General features: G+C 37.9%; 1 protein-coding gene across 1 annotated transcript; it reads left to right on the top strand.

Annotated features, from left to right (window-relative positions):
- Positions 1-1122: 1122 nt before the first annotated feature.
- ACTL6A (actin like 6A) lies at positions 1123-24372 on the top strand. Its single transcript, XM_012737003.2, has 14 exons — positions 1123-1334; positions 5502-5578; positions 5752-5926; positions 9065-9165; positions 10768-10865; positions 14070-14164; positions 14778-14884; positions 15015-15104; positions 16555-16616; positions 16844-16958; positions 17107-17187; positions 19463-19558; positions 23175-23261; positions 24119-24372. Exons 1-14 carry the CDS (start codon positions 1310-1312, stop codon positions 24197-24199), a joined length of 1290 nt encoding a protein of 429 aa, XP_012592457.1. The 5' UTR covers positions 1123-1309; the 3' UTR covers positions 24200-24372.
- The last annotated feature ends 357 nt before the right edge of the window (positions 24373-24729 follow it).

Genomic DNA, 24729 nt, shown 5'->3' with positions numbered 1-24729 from the left:
ACAGGCCATACCAAAAAAGATGGCCTATTGGATTTGACCCTGACCTCTGACCTCCATATTATCTCATTCCTGACCTCTACATTACCTCATTGGGTTAATGGGGGTTTCTAATAATATAAATGATTAGATATTCTGTGATTGTATTATCAAGTGAATGGGAAAGAGTGTTCTCATTCACGTTTCCCTAAGAACTGCCAACAATTACAAGGATATGCAGCACTCTAAAGGTCATGTGACATGACCAGATTTATAGATTGGGCTGCCTGCAGAGTGGCAAAGGGGCAGAGTGACAAGTTGTTGCAGTAATACAGGGGAGAAACGAAGGTGATCTGGACTGGGCTGGTAGAACTAGGGGACTAAGGACAGTACACAGTGTGAGGATGTATCTAGTATTAGGTGCTTGCTTGAAGATCGATTCAGGGGTGGGGAACCTGCCTCCTTGGGGCCACATGTGGCCTTCTGGATCCTTGAGTGTGGCCTTTTGACTGAGTCCCAATTTTACAATTTTCTGTGAAGTTTGGGCATCTGGAGAACCATATGTGGCCTTGAGGCGGCAACACTACCTAGGTTTAGTTGACGTAATGTACCATCTCTTTTTTCTTTTAACTATTATTAATAATAACTATTTTAAAAATTGCAGAATGCCATCACTTTGTCTGATTTACTGATTACCCGTACCTGAAACGGGAGCACATTTTTATTTTTTTCAACATAAAAGTTGTCGTAGTTGAAAATACTTCTTCTGAAATATTTTCTACATTCAGCACACGCACTAGACAGTAGTCGCTAAGTGGAGTCTCTGTCTCTCAAACTCCAGACCATTCCCACAAGTCTACCTGGGTTCCCGCTGCTCCTCCGCGCCCAGCCACACCCCTAGACCCGCCCCAGACACTGCCCTCCAGCCGTCCTCCTCCTGCGCGCCCTCCCTCCGCCCACTCTCCCGCCCACCCGGGAGGCTCCTCCCCCTGCAGCCCTGCAACCCAACTCCTGCTCTCCTTCCGTCGCTTTGCCCTTTCCCCGCCCCCATGGCCACCTTCGATTGGCTAAACTGGTAGGACCGCCGCAGGGATGCAGCATAACCGCGTTCTTATTGGCTGGCTAAAGGCTGGGACCATAGTGATTGGCTGACAGGAGGAGCCAGCAAGTGTGGCTGCGCGCCGGGGTGTGCGGACGTCGCTTTGTTGCCCGAGGGGGGCGGCGGTGGAAGTTAAGAGGGTCGGGGGCTAGTGCTTCTCCGGACCCGCAGTCGCGGCCGCTGCAGTCACTTCGCTCGGTAGCCTTTAGCGTGGGAGTCGTGCTGACAGCAGCCATGAGCGGCGGCGTGTACGGGGGAGGTGAGTGAGCGCGGCCGGACGAGAGAGCGCGCCTTTTTTGGAGTGTGGGGTTTGTAACCGCCGCCCCCAGCCCTCCCCTTCCCGGCGTTCGCTTCCGGTCTCCCCCGCTCGGGAACCCAGCCTCCCCGCCGCCTCCCCGCCCTGCGCTCTGCCCGCCCCCGGAGCCCACCGGCTCGGCGTGCCCCTCGGGCGCCCGGGAGTCGCCGCCCCCTGCGGCCCCTTCGTGCCTCGACCCCCGCACCCCCGAGGAGCGGGGTTTTGGGGGGTGCGCTCCGTCCCCGAGGGGCTTCGGAGGTGGGCGGGCAGCTCGGTCCAGCGGGCAGGCCCTCTGGCCCCAGGGTCGCGTCTCCCGGAGGGTCTCCAGAACTTGGCAGCGTCGGGCTGTGTGTGTAAACTTGGAAAGTCCCAGCAGCTTGCAAACTAAGGGTTTCCGCAGTGTCCCTTCGATGGCTAAGTGAGCTGCGAGAGGTTCAACTGCCTGGAGAAGGGGCGGCATCTTTGGGTGCATCCTCCTCTCTGCGCCCCGCTCTCGCGCTGTCTCACACCTTGCCGTAACTCCTGCCTGGTGACTGTGCGGTCTCCTCGTGGGCGGGTCTGCTTGGGATTTAGGAACACCTGTAACTTAAGGGTGCCCAGAAAGTTTGCCTAGGATTCTAGGTGTCTCCTCTTTGGCTTTCCTTGGGTACGCTGTGGTGTAGTAGAGAGATCACCACGTTACACAGACCAGGTTGAAATACCACCCTATTTATATAGCGCTTTGATCTTGGGCAGTTTCCCAGCTTCGGTTTCCTCATTTGTGGAATAATTCTTACACTATGGAGTGGTTGTGAAAGTTAAATAAGATGATACTGCACTTGCTACTCACAGCTTGGTCCATATGCCAGTTGTTTCAGCATTACATGCAAGCTTTTTAGAAATGTAGAATCTCAAGCCTCACCCTGAATCTGTTGAGTTACAGCTTCCATTTTTGCAAGATCCCCAGATGATTGAAAGCACCGATATATAGGCTGTGTTTGACCTGGTAGAGACCAGGAAGACAAATCCTGAGTGTTCTTATTGTTACTGTTTCTAGTAATGTTGCTGTTTCTGAAGCACACGGCATTTTACACACAGGGAATGACAAAAACAAGGTTTTCAAAGTTCTTAGTTTTTGGAGTGTAGTTTCAGAGTCTCTTCTGAGGTGATAGGCTGACCCTCACTGCCGCCTTCCTCCCTCAGTTTATGTCCTTGGTTTTGATTTCTCAATGTATGAGTTGATAGTTTCCCATTTTTACTTTGGAGAAGGCCTACTGGATTTTCATGATATACCTCTTTTCCATATGAAGATGCATTCCTGGCAGAAAAACTAGGTCTGTGTGCCTTTGCCTCATTGAACTTGTTGACTCTATTATGACCTTCAGGCTCACTGATTCCAAGACGTAAGGCTGCTGGTTGTTCCTTAATAGGCATTATTTAGTAAGACCAAGATAGATAATGGATAATAATAATGCAAGCAGTTAACATTTATTGAGTGCATACAGTGGGCCAAGAACTATTCCAAAGGCTCTGCATACATTACATTTAATATACGTATTAACTCATTTAATCCACAACAAATGATACTTCTATCCCATGTAATTGAAGAAGAAAATGTAGAAAAGATTAACCAGCCCATAGTTACATAACTTCCTAGTAAGTTGGAAATATAGATCTCTGGGATAAAGAAAAGGCATTGGAGTAAAACCCTTTCCTGCCAGTGTTTTGATTGTTTCTCCAAAAGTCATTTTTCAAGTGTATACCCAAAGCATAGTCTTGTATGTTTAGGTATTCAGAATAAACATTCTGCTTCTCATTGGCTTATGTAGAAGACTATGTCTTAAAGCCTGTTTCACATGTAAAGTATTTAAAACTCACAAAAAATTAGTATGTGATTTTGTGTTTGAACCAACACTGTATGTTTAGTATTTATGGTGGTCCACATTTTCCAAAGGGTTTTCTATAAAAGAAATCTCACTTAATTTTTGAATAATTAACTTAATAAACTGTATTTTTAAACCTACTTATTAAAAACATACTTGTAGTTTAAATTTTCAAATTTGTGGCTGTCTTATTGTAATAATTATTTCTGAGCAAATCTAACACAAATTTTTAGCTTTACGTATAATTCCTACATCATCTGGATTTCCATATTTTCTAACTGGTTTCTGGGCCTGTTTGCTGCTTTTGCAGTTGTCTTTCATGGTACTTCTCTACTTTAGATTCCTTTACATGATAAAAATAAATGGGTTACTACCAGCCCAATTTTGATAAATTAGTTTTATGAGTCTTGCACCACCTTGCCCCTGAATGTCTAACCTTAAAAATTTCTCAAAATCATTGTTTCCATGAGTTGGTCCCCAATCCTGGGGGCACCTTGGTCCAAACAAAAATAAAGCAACCTCTTCACCTCCTCCCACAGTCATTAGTCTTCATTATTGCATTAGAATGTTTTAATGCTAGCTTAGAAAATTGCCATCATTCCTTCATGTTGCCCCAGAAAATCACATCATCCTTAAACTTAGAAGCCATTTACTCTGGGGGAAAAATATGAAAACCCTCAAAAAATGAAAAGCATGTTTAGTAGAAAAGAGATCCAATTCTTGAAGATTTTTTTCCATTGGAAATTACATCCTAGGTTTTAAACATGCAGACCTTTGTGGATATGATATTAAGCCTGTTGTCTCCCTTTGCCACTCTCCTACTCTGGGTTCATTGGATGCTTGGTTTTTAACAAACCAAGGTATAGTAATTATACATATTTCCTATCCTTGGAAAGGAAAATGAACAGATACCAAATTCTAAGAAATGAGTCTTAAAATTCCACCATATCCGGTTTATCATACTAATTAGGACAGGAAAATTAACTGGTTTGTTAGATTTTTTTCTTTTCACAAAAAACTTTCTCGAGTACTATATGCCAGGTATAGGCCCTGCTTTCAAAAAGCTTAGTCTTGTAGATATCAGTTGAGTAAATAGATATCATATTTCATTGATTCTTAGTTGTACATCTTCCCCCCACATTTAAACAGCTGATGTTGGAAGATGTTTTAATATTGATGGCATGGCAGAGTTTAAGTGGCAGCATATTTTTTTCCTAATGATACATGAAATAATGGTGCATCATATAATTGTAACTTGTTCAGATGAGAAATGGTAACTGTAATTCAATGAGATGTTCATTAATAACAATATATAGATGGTACAAAGGTATTACAGACAAGAAAGTTACTCAGTATGAAAAAGGCAACAGACTTCACAAGAGAGTTAACGGGGATGATGGAGGAAGAGTGGAGAGGGACAGCATATGCAAAGGTCAGCTGAGTGAGAGTATATGGTGCATTTAGGAGATGACATATTATTCAGTAATACTAGTGTATGAGGTAGGAAGTGACTGCTGCCAGATATGCTAGGCCTTGAATATCAACTGACTAGAACAATATGTTTAATAGGTGATGAGAAACCACTGAATGATGCACCCTCTTATTTTCACTAGAGGATTTGTGTACCAAAATGATTAGAGTTACAATTTTGAAAGATCACAGTGCAGCAGATCAAAGGGTGGATTGAAAAGGTGAGAGATGGAATTCCCTGTTGAGATAACAGCTTGATTGAAGGCAGTGGAAATGGTATTAAAGAGGAGGGGATTTGAGAAATATTTAGCGGAAATATTTGGCAGAACTTGAAAGATGAAAGTGTTCAAAACTACTCTCAGGTTTTTTGCCTATGAGGACTGGGGTCACCAACTGTAATAGGTAATGCTGAGATTAGCAGTATCTCAGATGTGTTGAATTTGAGGTACCTATGAGACATCAAGTGGAATTGATTTACTGCCTCTTCTCGTCCTGTACCTTGCCTATATGTTTGTAAATAGTCCCTTCAATAAGTTAACTCCTCAAATTACCCAGTTTTAGTGTACTATCTCTTTTCTGATTGGACCTCTACTGATATACAATGTATGACTTTTTATATTTTAATTACATGAATCTTTAAGGTATGTTTAAAACTAGGTTCAAGCAAGTAATAATGTGAATGCAATTAATTTTTATAGAGCTTTCACATATGTTCTCATTTTAATCACATCAAGTACTTCTTCAATTTTTATATGATATTTGCAAGTTGTTAATGCTAATTATCTTTTAATCTTTTCAGATGAAGTTGGAGCCCTTGTTTTTGACATTGGGTCCTATACTGTGAGAGCTGGTTATGCTGGTGAGGACTGCCCCAAGGTAAGTGTAACGTTATAGTTAATTGGATTTGTAGGGCCATTCATACAGAATTAAATTCATGTAGAAACTCTGATTCAAAACAAATACGGTAAAAGACATTAGTTGGGGAAAAAAATCACTCATTGATAAAACAGGTGAAGTTTGAATATCATGTCTTTGACTCACTCTTACAGGTGGATTTCCCCACAGCCATTGGTATGGTGGTAGAAAGAGATGATGGAAGCACGTTGATGGAAATAGATGGTGATAAAGGCAAACAAGGCGGCCCCACCTACTACATAGATACTAATGCCCTGCGTGTTCCGAGAGAGAATATGGAAGCCATTTCACCGCTAAAAAATGGGATGGGTATGATATTTTACCCATGGATTTGATTATAAATATAGAGTACGCATGGTATATTTTAGATACAAAGTAGTGACTTCTATAAGTTGAACATCAGCTATTTTTGTTTGTTTGTTTTTATTCTACAAACTGATGTTCCTGGCACCAAGAATGCAAAGATGCATAAAAAATGTTCCTTTTCCTTGAAAAACTTACAGTCAGATAGATGAGACAGATGTATGCATACAAATGTGATACCCTGTGGGATAAGTGCTATAATACAGGTATGTTCAATAACCAATGGGTTTAGAGAGAAGAAATATTTAACTCTATCACTGGAGGGGGGGTGGTCAGTGATGGTGTTCACAGAGGAGGTAACTTTTGTGATAATTTTTTTTTTTTTTTTTTTTTTTTTTGAGAGAGGATCTTGTTCTATTGCCCAGGCTAGAATGCAGTGGTATCATCATAGCTCATTGCAACCTTAAACTCCTGGGGCTCAAGCAATCCTCCTGCCTCAGCCTCCTGAGTAGCTGGGACTACAGGCATGTGCCACCATGTCTGGCTGATTTTTTAATTTTTTGTAGAGATGGGGCCTCATTGCGTTGCCCACATTGGTTTCGAACTCCCGGTCTCCAGTGATCTTCCCACCTCTGCCTCCTAAAGTGCTAGGATTACAGGCATGAGCCACTGTGCCTGGCCTTTTGTGATAAATCTTGATCAATGAATAAGAATTAGCTTGGCTGACAAATCTGGATAAAGTAAAGGGACTAATGTGTGAAGAGATGGAGGTATAAAAGAAACTTACATGTTTAGAAATGTTATACAATTAAGTATGGCTGTAACACTGGGTGCATTAGGATCAGCAGCAGGAAAGGTAGGCAGAGAACAATTATAAAAGGGCTTATAAACCATCCCAGGAGTGTATTAAGCTAGTAACTGAAGGATAACCACAAAGGAATTTAAACAGAGATGTGATATGCTCATATTTGCCTTCTGGAAAAATTACTCTAACAGCAATAGGCTAGATTGGAGGGAGATAGTAGAGATAGCATGAGTAAGTGAAATAAGAGTCCAGATGAGAAATAAAGAGGGTTTAAACTATAACACTGATAGTGGATATCCTGAGGTGGCTTTCAGGATATCCAGGAAACATGGCACTAAATGATCGAAGGGGTGAAAAGGAGAGAAGAATTAAGAAGGTTTCCTAGAGTTTTGGTTGGGATAACTCTGAATAGAGGGTCCTAGGCACTGAGATAGCAGTAGAAGGGGAAGGAGCAAGTTTTATGATTTTAAAGGGCAAGGGTCAAGGCTACCCAAAATCACTCTCAGGTTCGTTGTATTGGTGGGGAACCTATGGCCCTGGGGCTACATGTGGCCTTCTGGATCCTTGAATGTGCCCTTTTGACTGAATCCACATTTTACAGAACAAATCCTTTTAATAAAGGGATTTTTTCTATGAAGTTTGGATTCAGTTGAGGGGCCACATTTGGGGATCTGGAGCAACAAGCTTCCTCCAGCAACAAGTTGTAACACAGTAATACCTGTGTGCCAGGAGAATGCATTAGAAACTCAGTACCTAAGGTTTTTACTGAAGGGTGGTCATGTAGGTACCCTCTGCCTGTCATGTACCAAAATTTTAGACTCCCAGAAGGAAAGCAGCTGTATACAAACCACATCATTTCTCCATACAGTTTTGGTATAGTGAGCCTGCTCTTACCATTTTGGGAAAGTTTTATATCAATATAGGAAACTGTTTACCAAATTCCCAGACATCAGCTAAGGGTCAGCCTTGCAAGTAGGACTTTCTCAGGCTTGCTGTGTTAACTCTTTTATGCTTAGCAAGTAAATAGGTTCATTGAGTTTAAAGTATTTGGGACATTGAAGTGATAATGTGGTAAGCAGGTGAATAAAAGGTCATGAGAAAGGTTTTAAGACATGGAGTTGCATTTTATTATCCCAAAAAAGTTTAGAATAAGAGAAGAGGGTTGAGGATGGAGTTTCTAGCAGAAATTTGTTTTGTATTTAACCAATAAAGAAGAAGAGGCAGCCATGAAAGAGAATGAAGAGGAATAGTTAGGGATGTGGGAGAAGGCCAAGAGAACAAAAAGTTCTTGGAAGCATAAAAGTCCAGTGATTCTCAGTGTTCTCAGCTGTGATATTGAGATTTACACTAAGAAGGGGAGAGAAAAAGGAATTAAACCTACCAGTGAAGTCCATTGACTTCCTCTACCACCCCCTCCAAAATCCAGATGAGCCTGTAGAAGATATTATACAAGTAATGTCATTTCTTCTTCTGGGCTGTGGCAGAAAAAGTTTGTAAACTCTTGTTTAGTCAATAATGTCATAATTTAGAGCAGTCAGGTGAGATTAAAAATGTAAAGTATCCATGGATTTGTCTTTTAGAAGAGCATTAGTGACTTATGTGAGCAGTTTTAGTGGAATGTTTAAATGGAAGCCAAACTGAAGGTATGCTGTGCTCTGAATTTTTAAAATATTTTTTGAGTGTCAGGTCTAGAGCATACAGTTGTTTTGTATTTCCTCTTAACATTCAGATCACATACTGGGCCTCTAATAAGTACTTATCAAATAATATTTATTTGGTGTTTTAGGTCTGTTAGATACCTTAATTACATTTAGAACAGGTCTGGGGGCTAGAGGGACCAAAAAGAGATGCTTATCTAGAAAATAAAGACAACCTTTGAGGCCAGGAGGCAAGCTGGCTCACGCCTGTAATTCTAGCACTTTAGAAGGCTGAGGCGGGAGAATAAATCAAGGTCAGGAGTTTGAGATCTGCTTGAGCAAGAGCGAGACCCAGTCTCTACAAAAAAAAAAAATTAGCCAGGTGTGGTAGCTCACACTTGTAGCTCCAGCTACTCAGGAAGCTGAGGCAGAAGGATGGCTAGAGCCCAGGAATTTGAGGTTACAGTGAGCTATGATGATGCCACTGCACTCTAGCCTGGGCAACAGATTGAGACCCTGTCTCAAAAAACAAACAAAAAAGATAACTTCTGTGTAAAGTACTATTTTATGAAGTAGATCTGTAAAATAGGAGGTGCTGTGTATTAAAGTATAAATTGCTAAGTCATAGAAACAATCTCTCAAAATATGCTTTATTCATCTTCAACTAAGCATTGTTTCTAAGCTATTAATTTTATATTCTAGTTGAAGACTGGGATAGTTTCCAGGCTATTTTGGATCATACCTATAAAATGCATGTCAAATCAGAAGCCAGCCTGCATCCTGTTCTCATGTCAGAAGCACCGGTGAGACAAAGATTTCCTTTTCCATGTTTCTCTAGGTTTTTTTTTTTCTTTAGTTTTCTCATTTGAAGAATATTTCTTTTTCTTTAAAGAGGCATCTGAGTTCATATTTTGAATTTGAAAATTAGGAAAAAGATTAATTTTAACTTTATATTAACTTTTATTATAACTTTTAAACACTATTATAACTTTTATTATTTCAATAAATATTCAAAGTACAACAAAACCCAAATGAGTTCTAGTGGTTATTTTTTTTCCCCAGGGATTTGTTTAACATTTGATTTTCTTAGACTGCTTCACATTTTAGGTTTGTGAGTTATCTCTTGTGCCCAAGAGCAATGGATATCTATATTCCTTGCTTCCTTCCCTCTCTCCCTCCTGAGATGGAGTCTCACTCTGTTGCTGGGGCTAGAGTGCAGTGGTGTCATCATAGCTCACTGCAACCTCAAACTCATGAGTTCAAGTGATCCAGCTGCTTCAGCCTCCTGAGTAACTGGGACTACAAGGCATGTACCACCACCACGCCTGGCTAATTTTTCTGTTTTTGTAGAGAGAGGGTCTTGCTATGTTGCCCAGGGTGATCTCGAATTCCTGGCCTCAAGCAATCCTCCCACCTCAGCCTCTTAAAGTGCTGAGATTACAGGTGTGAACCACCACTCCCAACTTTGTATCTACTTTTATACTCAGGTCTCCAAAAGAGAAGTCAAATGTTGAACTAGGGCTGGAAATTTTTAGACTGAAGTATCCTGTGAAATACATTTGTTACATTGACAAAGAGGGCCCAGAAGGAGAGCATAGTGATTATAAATTAATATCTTATTAATCAATATCTTGTTATTTCAATTTACAGTTTCTTTTATGACTATCAACTATAAGTGGGAGAATTTGGTAGTCTAAAATTTGTATTTAGGATTTTGATTACCAGATTTACTCTTAATATTTAATAATAGTTTGTTTATAAGAATCTTGATATCCTTATACTTTGAAAAGTCTATAATTTCTAGAATTCATAGAAGCAGACTTTATTATTAAATAATACATTTAATTTATATCTAATTTACTTATTTTACTTGCATATAAAAAATAAAAATAGGGCTGGGCATGATGGCTCACGCCTGTAATCCTAGCACTCTGGGAGGCTGAGGCGGGCGGATTGCTCAAGGTCAGGAGTCCAGCCTGAGCAAGAGCGAGACCCCATCTCTACTATAAATAGAAATTAATTGGCCAACTAATATATATGGAAAAAATTAGCCGGGCATGGTGGCGCATGCCTGTAGTCCCAGCTACTTGGGAGGCTGAGGCAGGAGGATTGCTTGAGCCCAGGAGTTTGAGGTTGCTGTGAGCTAGGCTGACGCCATGGCACTCACTCTAGCCTGGGCAACAAAGCGAGACTCTGTCTCAAAATAAATAAAAAAATAAAACAACAAAAAAATAAAAATAGATATTATAAAGAGATATTATTGTGGAAGATTATTTGCCATGGTATTTTGTTTTTAATGTTTTACATATTTGTTAATATAGTGCTATATTGTAGCTTGAGATAAATCAACATTTTAATTCTTAAACTAAAATTAATTTGCATTTCTTTTTCCCCTTCTTCTTAAGTGGAATACTAGAGCGAAGAGAGAGAAACTAACAGAGTTAATGTTTGAACACTACAACATCCCTGCATTCTTCCTTTGTAAAACTGCAGTTTTGACAGCGTATCCTTGAAAGAGTAATACTCATCTTTTCTCTAGAAGTGTCTATGATGCTACTAAATATGATACCCCTGGCAGAAGACATAAGCCAATTTTTGCTTATTCAGAAGTTGTTTTTTCCCTTACTCTCTTGCTTTTTAGCTATCCATCTTTTAGTATTTCTTATTGGAACTAATGATATACTAGAAGGTATGAGAGGGAAAGAAAATAACACTCAAATCCTGATTAACAGGTTTTTTTCTTTGTTTTTTAAAGAAGGATAATGCGGATAGAGGATAGTGTTTTAATCAGTTGGCTGAAATGAATTGAAAGATTGCCGTTTTCTTTCTCTCCAATAGCATAGAAAATTGGAAAATAACTGTAAATTCATTTAAGTTATAATCATTAGATAATTATTACAAGCACATTAATGGACAAACAGGGAAATACTATGCCCTGAACTCAAAGAATTGGTAATGTAAATATTCTTGTTAAAAGCTAAATGACAGATTTAAATGGTACTTCAAGACAATATTGGCAAAATCCATAAAGAAGTACATGATTAATTTGACGTTTTTATATAGTAATCGTGGGAGTTCAGAGGAGGGATAGTCTGACAAAACTTTATAAAGAAAATAGAACTTAATTGCATGATACAGGTGAAAGAGCTTTGTAATTAGAGTTCAGTTTGCACTGTTTACAAATATGTGATCTTGAATGAAGTACTTAAAACCTGAGTTTCACTTTTTACTTTTTTATCCTATATGCTTTCCTGGCTTGCTATAATATTCAGATGTTTTTTATATATTTGAGGATCACTGTGGTAACTTATTTAATGTTTGTCTGTAGTGCTGTGTTTGGGAGATGACTTTAGCAAAAGTGTGGAAGTGGAAAGTGTAATGTTTGTTACAATGTCTTAGTTCAGTAGTGGAAGATACATGTTAGACTTTGGTGGGAGTTGTAAAAATAAGTTTAGGTCAGTCAGTAGAGACCTTCCATGTCAAGAGTTTTAAAATGTGAAAATTAGATGCTACAGAACCATTGCAGGATTTTGGGTAAGGGAAGGAAAGAGAACTAGCAGACTCCTTTTATGTATTATTTAATTTTCATAGTAACACTGTCAGGAAATGGGGTCATAAAGTAAGAAAACTAGAGCACAATTTAGTAATGGCATTTCTGAATTTGAACAGAGGTCTTTTTGGCTGCTTCCTTACAAGGAGTGTGTAAACAGAATTGGGCATTGTTTTATATATTTTTTTAACTTTTTGATATAGAAAACTTCAAATGTTATGAATGCCTGTGTGCCCACCACATAGCTTTAACTATTTTCAACACACATAGCTGAATTAATATCAACAATAACTCTACCCACTTTCCCCCTTACACCATAATTTTGAAGCAAATCCTAGACGTTATATAATTTTATCCATAGAAACTTTAGTGTGTATCTCTAAAAGATTTTACTATGTGCCTCTAAAAAAAAGTTATCACAATTTCTTTTCTTTTTGTTTTTAAATCAGTTTAGTATATTTGAACATTTAATATATATTGAATCAGGACCCAGACAAGGATCATACATTTTATTTGTTCAATTATGTCTCTTAGGTTTCTTAATCTATAGATCCCACCTCCCACTTCTTTTTCTTTGTTATTTATTTGTAAGGAAATTAGATTGCCCTACATTCTGGACTGTGCTGACCAGTGTCCTTTTACTATGTTTCTGTAGCCCAGTGGTTCTCAAACATTTTGGTTTTAGGACTCTTTCATACCCTAAGAGCTTTTATTTATGTGGGTTGTATCTGGCAGTATTTCCAGTGTTAGGAATTAAAACAGAATCTTTAAACCTTAAATTAAATTAGAAATTAAAACTAGGAAATCTTTAATTATTTATTAATTCAGTTTAAAATAACAAAAATAGACACATTAATTTTCCTCTCATTTGCCTAGACCAGTATTCTTTAACCCTTCAGATTTAATCAGTCATCAAGACTCATCTATTCTTTTCCTGCTATTTCTCAAATCCATTTGCTTCTCTCTGTCCTATTGCCACTGCAGTAGGTGGAAGCTATTTCCAGAATTATTGAAGCACTTCCTGTTGTCTTGTCCATTTTTTATACTACAGCTGTAATAACCTTTCTAAAATGCCAGGTGCTTTAAGACAGCATCATCTTCCACATTCCTTCCTTCATTCTGCTTTCAAGGTATACTGAACTACTTGCAGTGCCTTGACCTCCCTGTGTTCTCTTGCCTCTTCACCTTCTCACATGTCCTGCTCTTGCCCATGTCCCCTTCCCCAGCTTAGAAGTTTGGATTTGGTAGAGGGGCTGCACTTGGGGTATCTGGAGGGGCACATGTGGCCGTGGTTTCTCCTTTATACTCACACCCTCCCCAGGGCATACTGAGCTTTTCTTTTTACAGCTTTACTGATCTCTACTTCAATAAACAGGATATCCTTCAGGGCAGACAGTTTGGTTCATGTTTATGTGTCTTCTGTGCTTAAGGAATGCTAGTGTCAGGCAGGCAGCCTGTGTCCTTCCACCCCTTTCTCCCTCCTACCCTATGACATGTTATTAAGCACCTGACTTAGTAGGTACATAATATATGCTCAATAAATATTTGAGGAATGAGTAAATGTCCCTATGCCTAAACATCGGTTTAGGATATGTTCACATGACATAACACAGAGCTGTGGAAAATGGGTTCTGTTAATATTCATCAGCTGTTGAAGTCATCTAGAATAGCTTTTCAACCCCATTGAGTCTGAGGAGATGGAAATGGCCAAACTGCTGAAATGGCTCTTTGGTGCTATTTGAGAATGGTTGTAGTCCCTGGCTGAAATGTCACTGCCTCCCACCGTTCTTAACAAATTTCTGTAAATTATGTTTTAAAAATGTGTCTCAATTTATTTAAGCTCTTTGATCAATCTCTAGAGACTTTTAATGATTATGTTAATTTTGACCAACTTCATAGATGTCTCTCTGTCTGGGAGAAAGGTTTCCCCAAGTTCTTTACACCATTATCTGGAAGTCCTGCCTCTTGTCATTTGTTTTTAAGACAGAATTATTATTTGATACCTATTTTCATGTGTAGATTTACTTTAACATATTTTAAACTATAATGTATTATACATGTTTAAACAATGGTTTCTGTAACATAAGAATTTGCCCTTTACAATAAACATTATTTTAGGAACCTTGATATTTCCTTTTCCTTAATGCTTTAAACTAGATTTGCTAATGGTCGTTCTACTGGGCTGATTTTGGACAGTGGAGCCACTCATACCACTGCAATTCCAGTCCATGATGGATATGTCCTTCAGCAAGGTAAATGTATTTAACCAGGATACACTGAGATGATTTTAGATGTTCTGACACAAATAATGAAATAAAACAATTGCACTATCAAAGCATATCAGTTTCCAAATGTCTTTTTTAAGAGCATTTTTTAAATCTTTAGCATATAATATATATTTAAAACCAAGTTGGGCACAGTGGCTCACGCATGTAATCCTAGCACCCTGGGAGGCTGAGATGGGCGGATCGTTTGAGCTCAGTAATTCAAGACCAGCCTGAGCAAGAGTGAGACCCTGTCTCTACCAAAAATAGAAAAAATTAGCCAGGCATGGTAGTGCATGCCTGTAGTCCCAGCTACTCAGGAGGCTGAGGCAGAAGGATCGCTTGAGCCCAGGAGTTTGAGGTTGCTGTGAACTAGGCTGATGCCATGACATTCTAGCCAGGGCAACACAGTGAGACTCTTTCTCAAAAAAAGAAGGAAAAAAAAAAACAAAACAAAACTGATGCATGGCTTTATTTGTGCTTTGAATGGCAGTTCAGTTAATTCTACCTGAAAAATTTATTCATATAAACATACCTATCAGAGGAAATTTGTTCCAAGGAATTTGAACTTAAAGCTCTTTTGGCCTAATCTATTTCATAGGCATTGTGAAATCCCCTCTTGCTGGAGACTTTATTACTATGCAATGTAGAGAACTCTTCCAAGAAATGAATATAGAATTGATTCCTCCATATATGATTGCATCAAAAGTAAGTAATGATTGTATTTTCTTTGTGGAACTTATCTTCAACTCCTCCCTACCTCTGTGTAGGGGTTTTAGATTTGACTCTTCCAGTGTAAGAAGTCCGTTAACCTCACACATGCTCTTGGTACTCTCAGGAAGCTGTTCGTGAAGGATCTCCTGCAAACTGGAAAAGAAAAGAGAAGTTGCCACAGGTTACCAGGTCTTGGCACAATTACATGTGTAATGTAAGTAACCATTATTCTGTTTACAAAAATGCTATAGGCTTTTTGCGTGAGTGTTAAAAAAAATGTTATAGGCTGTAAGTCCTTGAATAGAGTAGGAGTACTTTATATTTTCAAGCTCTATATTTTTAATGATATTTTACAAAGGAGTTTTGAGGGGGAGGGCATGCTTTTTCATATTTGCCAGACAAATATCTCTACAAACTACTACACAGAAATTGAATTATGATGGTGAGACCAGAAAGAAATTTTGGTTTTAGAGTAGAAATAAGCATTATGCTATACAGGGCATTTTTGGCTAAGAAAATGGTTTTAGTTTTTGTAGAGACCTGCTAGTATGGCTCGGTTATGTTCTTTTTTCCACATCAGTCAGCCATATCAAAAATGTCTGTTATTGTTCAAAGCAAGGAGTGGGTAAGAGAGTCTCTTTACTAAAAATCCATCTCTGAACATACGGCTTACTGAGAGGTAGAGGTGAGTAAAACAACTTCTCACATTACAGATACACATTAATTTCTAAGAGAAGTATATGAGAGTCATAACTTCCTATGAGGGGGATATATCCTGACAGTTTTCTACCTAAAGATTCTTATCGTGGGTGTTAGTATATGGAAAAATTATGGGGATCATTAATCATTTTGCCTAGATATTAGACCATATATTTTCCTTAGCAATCCAGAGGTCATGTGTCTCTCACAGCACATTTTTTAGCTGTTAATGTGCAGTCATTAAAAGTTACAGTAGGCCGGGCGCTGTGGCTCACGCCTGTCATCCTAGCTCTTGGGAGGCCGAGGCGGGCGGATTGCTCAAGGTCAGGAGTTCAAAACCAGCCTGAGCAAGAGCGAGACCCCGTCTCTACTATAAATAGAAACAAATTAATTGGCCAACTAATATATATATATAAAAAATTAGCCGGGCATGGTGGCGCATGCCTGTAGTCCCAGCTACCCGGGAGGCTGAGGCAGAAGGATCGCTTGAGCCCAGGAGTTTGAGGTTGCTGTGAGCTAGGCTGACGCCACGGCACTCACTCTAGCCTGTGCAACAAAGCGAGACTCTGTCTCAAAAAAAAAAAAAAAAAAGTTACAGTAGATGTGATATATATGCATGTGTGCATATTTGGGTAATGAAATCTTGCTTCTAAATCTAAGCTTACTTTTAAGGAAAAAATGGTATTCTGAAACTGGTTTTGTAATATAGTATTGTGGTGCAGGGCTTCCCAGTTGTTTTTAACCTTTCTTCATTATTCCATAACTGTTGTAATTTAGCTTCTAATGCAAATGTTTAGAATTGGGTTTCTTGATACTCAGAGCCTTGCTGGGTAGATTTATACTCTTGAAATGATTTACCCATCCAGAAACGTGGTTCAGTTTCATTCATAAAACAAATGTTTATAAAAGTATAGACTACAAAGAAAAATCTCAACCTTGTTTCTTAAACTTTTTTTTATCCATAGTGTGTTATCCAGGATTTTCAAGCTTCAGTACTTCAAGTATCAGATTCAACTTATGATGAACAGTATGTTTTCTTATTTAAATTGTATACATTATAAATGAAAAAAAGATTTGTTTAAAGAAAGGAATCATAGACTGTGCTTAACTGGGTAAAGGTATAAAGTTATGCTAAGATATATTGAATAACATTTTAAAATAAAATATTTCTTACAAGTTGATAATTTCATAGTAGTTTATAATCTTGAAGAGGATTGTTACTGCTTTTTGTATAATACTGTTTAATGTTTTCAGAGTAGCTGCACAGATGCCAACTGTTCATTATGAATTCCCCAATGGCTACAACTGTGATTTTGGTGCAGAACGACTAAAGATTCCTGAAGGGTTATTTGACCCTTCCAATGTAAAGGTATGAAAGCTTATTTCATAATTAGCCTGGCCTTTCCTATATTTTTTAAGCACTTGTATAATTATAGCCTAAGTAAGATAAATTTTTTTGGATGTGCTTTACTGTATGAAATTCTTCTATATTACTACTTGTTTTTTTGTTGTTGCAGGGGTTATCAGGAAATACAATGTTAGGAGTCAGTCACGTTGTTACTACAAGTGTTGGAATGTGTGATATTGATATCAGACCGGTAAGTGCCAGTCTTTTGTTATGGTATAAATATACCACTGAAATGCCCCCAACTCATTCTTAGGTTGATAGCTTTGGCCTTTGTCTCTCAAGTCCATTTTATAACAGCATATGTAAAAAGATGAAGTACTAAAAAAGGAGAAATACAAAACTCTTTAGCTGTGGTGTCCAGTGTGGTAGATACTGGCCACATGTGGCAATTTAAAATGTATAAAAACTTAAAATTCAATTCTTCACTGGCTACTGTATTGAGCAGCAAGCACAGATACAGAACATTTCCATCATCACAGAAAGTTCTTTTAGATGCTATAGAGAGTTCCTAAAATGTGGCAAGCCAAAATCTATATTATTGGTGATTTTCTTATACATAGCACAACCTTCTACTTTTATTTTTCAGGAAGGTGTGGTTTAAATTATGTAACTTTTATATGGAATTTTAGATGATCTTCATAGTTTTTGTGCTTTGTCAAGTTTTAAATACTAAACTCCATATCATATACTGCATTCAGATTAGATTATACAGTAAGTACTTATTTGAAGTCATCAGTAGGTTCTTGGAAATCGTGACTTTAAGTGAACCGACGTACAGCGTGTCCTCGAATAGTTATTTCAGGGAAAAAAAAATTGGTTTTGTTGTATATCATTTTGCTTAAAGTCACAATGCTAATAGCTAAGGGTGTATAAAAACGATGTTGTTCAAAAAAGGCTTTTGGGTAGCTATGAAAATAATTCTTTATTTCAACTAGTAACCTAATAGGTGTGTCCTCCTTCTAGGACAATAGGAGTATAAGTTTAGAATTTTTTAGTGCAAATCCAGGGCCACTTTTGAGGGAAGGCAATTGAATTGCAGTACATTTATTATAACAGTGATAACTTTCTATTTTTAGTGAAATTTCTCTTTTTGACTAATGTTGATTACAGAGGTGATACTTTTATATTCCATTTTCTATTTCAAAATTTAGATGATTTAAACACTTGGAGTAAGTTTTAAAAATAAGAACTTATCCACTAAAAAAGCAGGTTGACATTCAACTTTCTGATGTATACACGCAAATTAAAAGTATATATACTCCTTATAAGTAGGAATTTATTTTTATTTGGGGAGGCCTCAGTATGTATATGTTGAAAAAGTTCCCCATGAGGTTCTGATGCATACCCTTGCAAAAGAGTAAGGTAGCAGTCATTTTGGCCAGGAATATTTTCAGAGAATATCATTGTTCATCATAATCATAAAATAATCAATCTCATTGTCTAATTTTAAATAATGTAACTTCCAGATGAACATTCTAAGATGAAGTCATTATAAAATATATTTCTAATTAAATATTGGCAGCTACTGCCAAAAAATTATGATTTTTAGAATAGCTCCTTTAAGTTAGTGTTCTTTCGTGCACATTAGAATCATCTGGGGGGTTTTATTTTTTTTATTATTATTTATTTTTTTTTTTATTTTCACTGATAACTTACTTCCGTAATCTGGGGGGTTTTAAACAAACAAAAACTTTCCCTGCTGGGTATGGTGGCATGAGCCTGTAGTCCCAGCTACTTGGGAGGCTAAGAGTTTGAGGACTGAAGCTCTGTAGTACACTATGATTGGACCTGTGAATAGCTACTGCATTCCAGCCTGGACAACATATTGAGACCCTGTTTCTTAAAAAAAAAAAACTTTCCTGGATCCCATCCCCAGAGATTTTTTTTTTTTTTTTTTTTTGTTTTTTTTTTTTGAGACAGAGTCTCGCTTTCTTGCCTAGGCTAGAGTGAGTGCCGTGGCGTCAGCCTAGCTCACAGCAACCTCAAACTCCTGGGCTCAAGCGATCCTCCTGCCTCAGCCTCCCGAGTAGCTGGGACTACAGGCACGAGCCACCATGCCCGGCTGATTTTTATATTATATATATTAGTTGGCCAATTAATTTCTTTCTATTTTTATGGTAGAGACGGGGTCTCGCTCAGGCTGGTTTTGAACTCCTGACCTTGAGCAATCCGCCCGCCTCGGCCTCCCAGAGTGCTAGGATTACAGGCGTGAGCCACCGCGCCCGGCCCAGAGATTTTTATTTAATTGTCCCTAGGAATCGGTGTTTTAAAAGCTCCTCAAATGAGTTGAATGTGTAGCCAGGATGAAGAACCACTGGATTAAGCTACTAGGTCCATATAGTAGTAAAACATTTAAAAAAAGAAAAGAAGGAGAAAATCATAGTAGAGGACATAGTTTTATTTTTAGTTGTATTTAAAACTGTTGGAAATATTAGAACTAATTTATTTTTGTTTTTTTATTCTAGGGTCTCTACGGCAGTGTGATAGTGGCAGGAGGAAACACACTAATACAGAGTTTTACTGATAGGTTGAATAGAGAGCTGTCTCAGAAAACTCCCCCAGTAAGTTATATTTGTTCTTTACTGGGATTCTTCAGTCATATGTATCGTCACTAGTGGTATAATTTTGTAGATAAGGGCTCATTTTTAAGTAAATGGATGATATTTTGTGTGTGCCTGGTACTATATTATTTAAATTAAATAATTAATTTAATATTAATTAATTAATAATTTAATTATTAAAGTTAATATCCTTTATTAACCAAATTTTCCCAGATGACATCTATTGGTTACTCTTAAGTTATTTAAATCTTATTTTATTTACAAACTTCATATTTAAGTGCCTATAGTCTGGTAGGCAGTAGGGATACAAAATATAGTCCCTGCTCATCAAAGGCTCAGTCTATTAGCATAGTTAGGCATGTAGAAAATAGTAACTGTAGTGTGCTAAGTGCTTCAGTATGCCATGAACCAGGTGCTATTGGGAACGTCAAGAAGCAACCACCTAGTTCTCTAGAAGTATCAGAGGAAAGCCTCATGAAGCTGTTTTTTGAATGAATTGTTCAGCTGTTGCTAATCAATGAAAGGATACCTAGGTGGAGGGAATATCATGTGCAAAAGTATGAAGAGAAGATGGCACATTCCAGTAATTCAAAGTAGTTGGCTTATCTTCTGTAGAGAAGTGGGGAAAGCAATATGGCTGGAAAGATAGATGGTGTGTTAGTTTCCCAGGGCTGTCATAGCAAAGTCCCCTACATTGGTGGTTTAAAACAACAGAAATTTATTGCCTCGAAGTTCTTAAGGCTAGAAGTCAGCAGGGTCGTGCTCCCTCTGAATCTATAGGGGAGAATCCTTCTTTCCCTCTTATCGTTTGCCAGCAATCCTTGGCTTGCACTGGCAACACTTCTGTTCTGAGGACACCAGTCATAGTTGATTAAGGGCCCCACTGTACTCCAGCATGACTTTAAATTACATCTTAATTAAATATGCAAAAACCCTATCTCCAAATTAGGTCACATTGACAGGTACCAGGGATTAGGACTTCACATCTTTTGGGGATGTGTTGAACACATCCAACACACATCCAAACGACATCCCAACACACAATTTAACCCACAACAGATGGGTGCCAGGTCTCATCTTATTAACAAGTAGTTTGGATTTTATTCAAAGATAACAGTGAACTTACAGGATAATATCTGGCAAAGGACTAATGAACTCATATGTTTTTAAAAAAAAAATCACTGGGTACATTGTGATAACTTTTAAAAGGATAGAAGAACTTGGTTTGGGGAGAAGGTAATTGACATGGATGGTATATCCATAACTGAATCGCAGTCATAATCTTTCAGTTTTAAAACTAAATTTAAAATTTCTGTCAAGCGTTTTTGTTTTGTTTTGTTTTGTTTTTGGTAAAGTTTTCTGTGCTAAAAGCTAAATTTCTAAGTTTACAAAATCGTATTCAGGGTTGTATAGGCCCTAACAATATCTTTACATTTTATATTGAATAGTCTTGGTTTTAAGGAATGTTTTACATATGCCACATTTTTATAATAATTAAAAGTGGTACCTGCATTTATAAACACAAGACTGACATCTGCCGTATGTTTACTAAATTCTTTTTTTTTTTTCCTTTTATTTCATCATATTACGGAGGTACAAATATTGTTAGGGTTACAAACATTGCCCCTGCCCCCTCCCTCCCCCCGAAATGTCCAATTCCCCGGTGGTGTGCATCGCACACGCCATGGAAACATACCTCCCTTTCCTCCTCCCCACCCCCGCCTGCCCACCACCCGCTAAAAAGTTTTTTGTTGTTGTTGTTTTGTTTTTGTTTTTGTTTAACATTTTGGTTACACTACACATCTTGGCCTCTCCCCAAGAAGGGCCAGAGCCATGCCCTCCCCCTCCAAAATGCTCATCCCATCCCTAAGATTGGGTCCCCCCCACCCCCACCGAACCCCCGGTGGGCATTGCTACCACCTGAAAACCGAAGTTTAAATCAGTCAGTACCAATTTGATGGCGAGCAGATGTGGAGCCCATCTTCCATGTCTTGTGTTGTCTCACTTTGGATAACGGGCTTAAGCTTAATCCAGCCAGGATAGCATAAATGGTGCTAGCTCACTGTCATTTCTTAGGATTAATATTCCATTGTGAGCATATATCACATTTTAATTATCCACTTATGAATTGATGGGCACTTGGGTTGTTTCCATGATCGTGCAGTAGTGAATTGTGCTGCTGTAAACATTCGTGTGCAGATGTCTTTATAATAGAATGTCTTATGCTCCTTTGCCTAACAATGCTATTGCAGGGTCAAATGGTATTTCTATTTCTAGCTGTTTGAGGTATCTCCAAATTCTTTTCCACAAAGGTTGCACTAATTTGCAGTCCCACCAGCAGTGTAGGAGTGTTCCTGTCTCTCTGCATCCTCGCCAGCATTTGTTGTTTTGGGATTTCTTGATACAGGCCATTCTTACTGGGGTTAGGTGGTATCTCATTGTGGTTTTGATTTGCATTTCTCTAATAATTAGAGAGGTTGAGCATTTCTTTATATGTTTGCATGCCATTATTCTGTCTTCTTTGGTGTTTACTAAATTCTTAAAGACACAGTCTGATCTAGAGCATACCTGAATTACAGTATTAATCATTAGACTTCATAGAAAGTCCTTGAATAATGAATTAATGAATACAGACATGGGTGGTCCAAGGTCTAGTCAAGACCAGTTAGAAACTATCCTTGTCCTTTAGGAAGTAATTAAAAAATTGAAATAACAGGGAAAAAAATCCCATTGTAATAGAGACTGATCTTCCTTACCTACAAAAGCCCCATGTTCATCCCTCCAGTCACCAGTACTCTCCACCGACATCCCATATTCTACCCCTGCTACACACACATTGGTTTCACTGTCGAAAGACTCAAACTATGTGTTCATATATAGAATAATTGGAAGATATCTGCAATTTAAGAACTATCCCAGAGGTAGATTCCTATGTAGGGGGAAAAAAATCTCTTGATATAAGAAGTGAGGTGGGGGAATAGTACTGAGTCATAAAATTATGTATATTAAGGAGTATGAGTTCAAAACAGAAGCGCCAACTTGGAAGGGAAGCAGTATAATAAAAAATTTACCTGAGACCTGATGGCTATATTTTGATTTGGAGGGGCAAGAGTGAACTCAGATAGGAGGGATTCGGATAAACATGAAGGCCTAGAAAGGAAACAGTTTGAAGATTGGAGAGGACTACAGAAAAGGAGGCAGATTAGAATAATTAATTTTGGATGAACTTTGAAATAATTAATGTTAGATGAATAATGTTGGATGAAATGAAATAATATATGAAGCACTTAGCATAGTGCCTGATTGATAGTAAGTGTCAGGTACAGATTTGCTATTATAGGATATAAATTGTGAATGCTGTACTTTAGTATGCAGTTTTCTAAAGTTTATATGGTTTATTTTCTTATCACGTTACATATTAGAAGCCATAATCAAAGTACTTAAAAAACCTTTCCATATAGTAGTCTAACCTATGCTTTTTAGCCTATTTCAAAATTACCATGTTTTATCTATTGGAGTTTGAGCCACAGAGAGCCATTTTGTCTTTGTCAAAATTGCATTTCCTCAGTTGCCAGTTTTGATTGTACTAATGCATATTCTTCCTTCTCTGTTTTAGAGTATGCGGTTGAAATTGATTGCAAATAATACAACAGTGGAACGGAGATTTAGTTCATGGATTGGTGGCTCTATTCTAGCTTCCTTGGTCAGTAGATGAACTACTTTGCAAAAATATATTCTTACTAAATTATACTAAACTTAGTAAAAATACTAAAAATAATTCCAGTGCTTCATTTATCTTTACATGTTGTAACTACTGAGTAAATGAGTGGAAGACCTGATAAGAATGACCAATTTATTGATATATGCTCTGATATTACAAAATGCTACATTTGTCAGTGTAATTTCAATTTCCCTTCTCAAACAGAAGTGGAAATATGTTAATGTCTGCATGCCTCTTCTTATAATACCCTGTTTGCACTGGTCAGGACTTGTCTACAAGGCATTTAAAATTAAATCATTCCTTTTCAAGTTCTGGTTGTTCCCTGGTTTGTTGGGTGAGGTATAAGTCAGGAATTGGTTCTTGGGGCAAATGGTGAAGTTACGGTGCTGCATCTAACATGTTGCTTGGACTGGTTGTCTGCCTTGGAATCGGGTGAAAAAGTCCTTATACTTTTCTGCACCCTATACTCAGAGAATTTCCCCTTTACCTCAGAGCAGCCAAAGTAAAGTACTCAAACTTTCCAGCAATTCCTATTATTGCCTTAAGTTGGCACGAAGCCATCATAGGCAAACCCTCAGTCTTCCTTGGCAGCCATTTTCTAAATCCTATACAGTGTAACAGGTATTGAGGGATTTAATATTCTTTCTAACCTTAAAGGCAAGGCTAAATAGCATCATTGGATAGTTCTGGAGGCCAGAAGTCAGAGTAATGGAGTACTTCTTTGGGGGAGGGGACAAACATGTTCTTCGAAGTTTAGGAGTTGTAAAAATAGCGATATTAAAAGAAAAAAAGTATTTTAAGTAAGGCATAATTATATGGTATTTCTTTCTATTTTACAGGGCACCTTTCAACAGATGTGGATTTCCAAACAAGAATATGAAGAAGGAGGGAAGCAGTGTGTAGAAAGGAAATGCCCTTGAAAGAGTTCCCAAGCCTCTACCTTCGTTTGTTACCTAGCTTTAGTATACTCAGGAAAAGGATGACCATCTTTTGTAGAATGTTTATACATTTTTGCATATTTCAAGTTCTACTTAAATTTTTTAAGGGTTTAACTGCCTCTATAAATTAAAATAAGTTTGTGCTTTCCTTGAAATGCACTTATTCTTATTGCAAGCATTTTATAATTTTGTATAAATGTCTATTTTCTCTAAATATTTTGCTTTCAGTAAAATGCTTTTCAACTCTGTTTAGTATATTAATTACCAGTGGATTGGTAGAATTGCTTTTTACTGACTAGTAAAAGCTTCTGCCTATGCTTTTTACCTTAGGCTTATAAAATTAAATAAAAATTACTAGCCATTCCAGAAATATTTTTGGACTGTTTTGCTTTGTAACTTTGCTACTTTAAGTACTAAATGTATTTATCATGATTCTGAGTGAAAGTACTCACTGTTTGTTAATAGTATCCATATCCTCTTCATATCTTATTAACAGAGGTAAAACTGTTTTG

Source organism: Microcebus murinus, chromosome 1, assembly GCF_040939455.1.
Source record: "Microcebus murinus isolate Inina chromosome 1, M.murinus_Inina_mat1.0, whole genome shotgun sequence".
In the NCBI taxonomy this organism is placed as follows: Eukaryota; Metazoa; Chordata; class Mammalia; order Primates; family Cheirogaleidae; genus Microcebus; species Microcebus murinus.
Note: the sequence above shows the minus strand (reverse complement) of the source record. Positions and strands in the feature narration are given on the sequence as shown.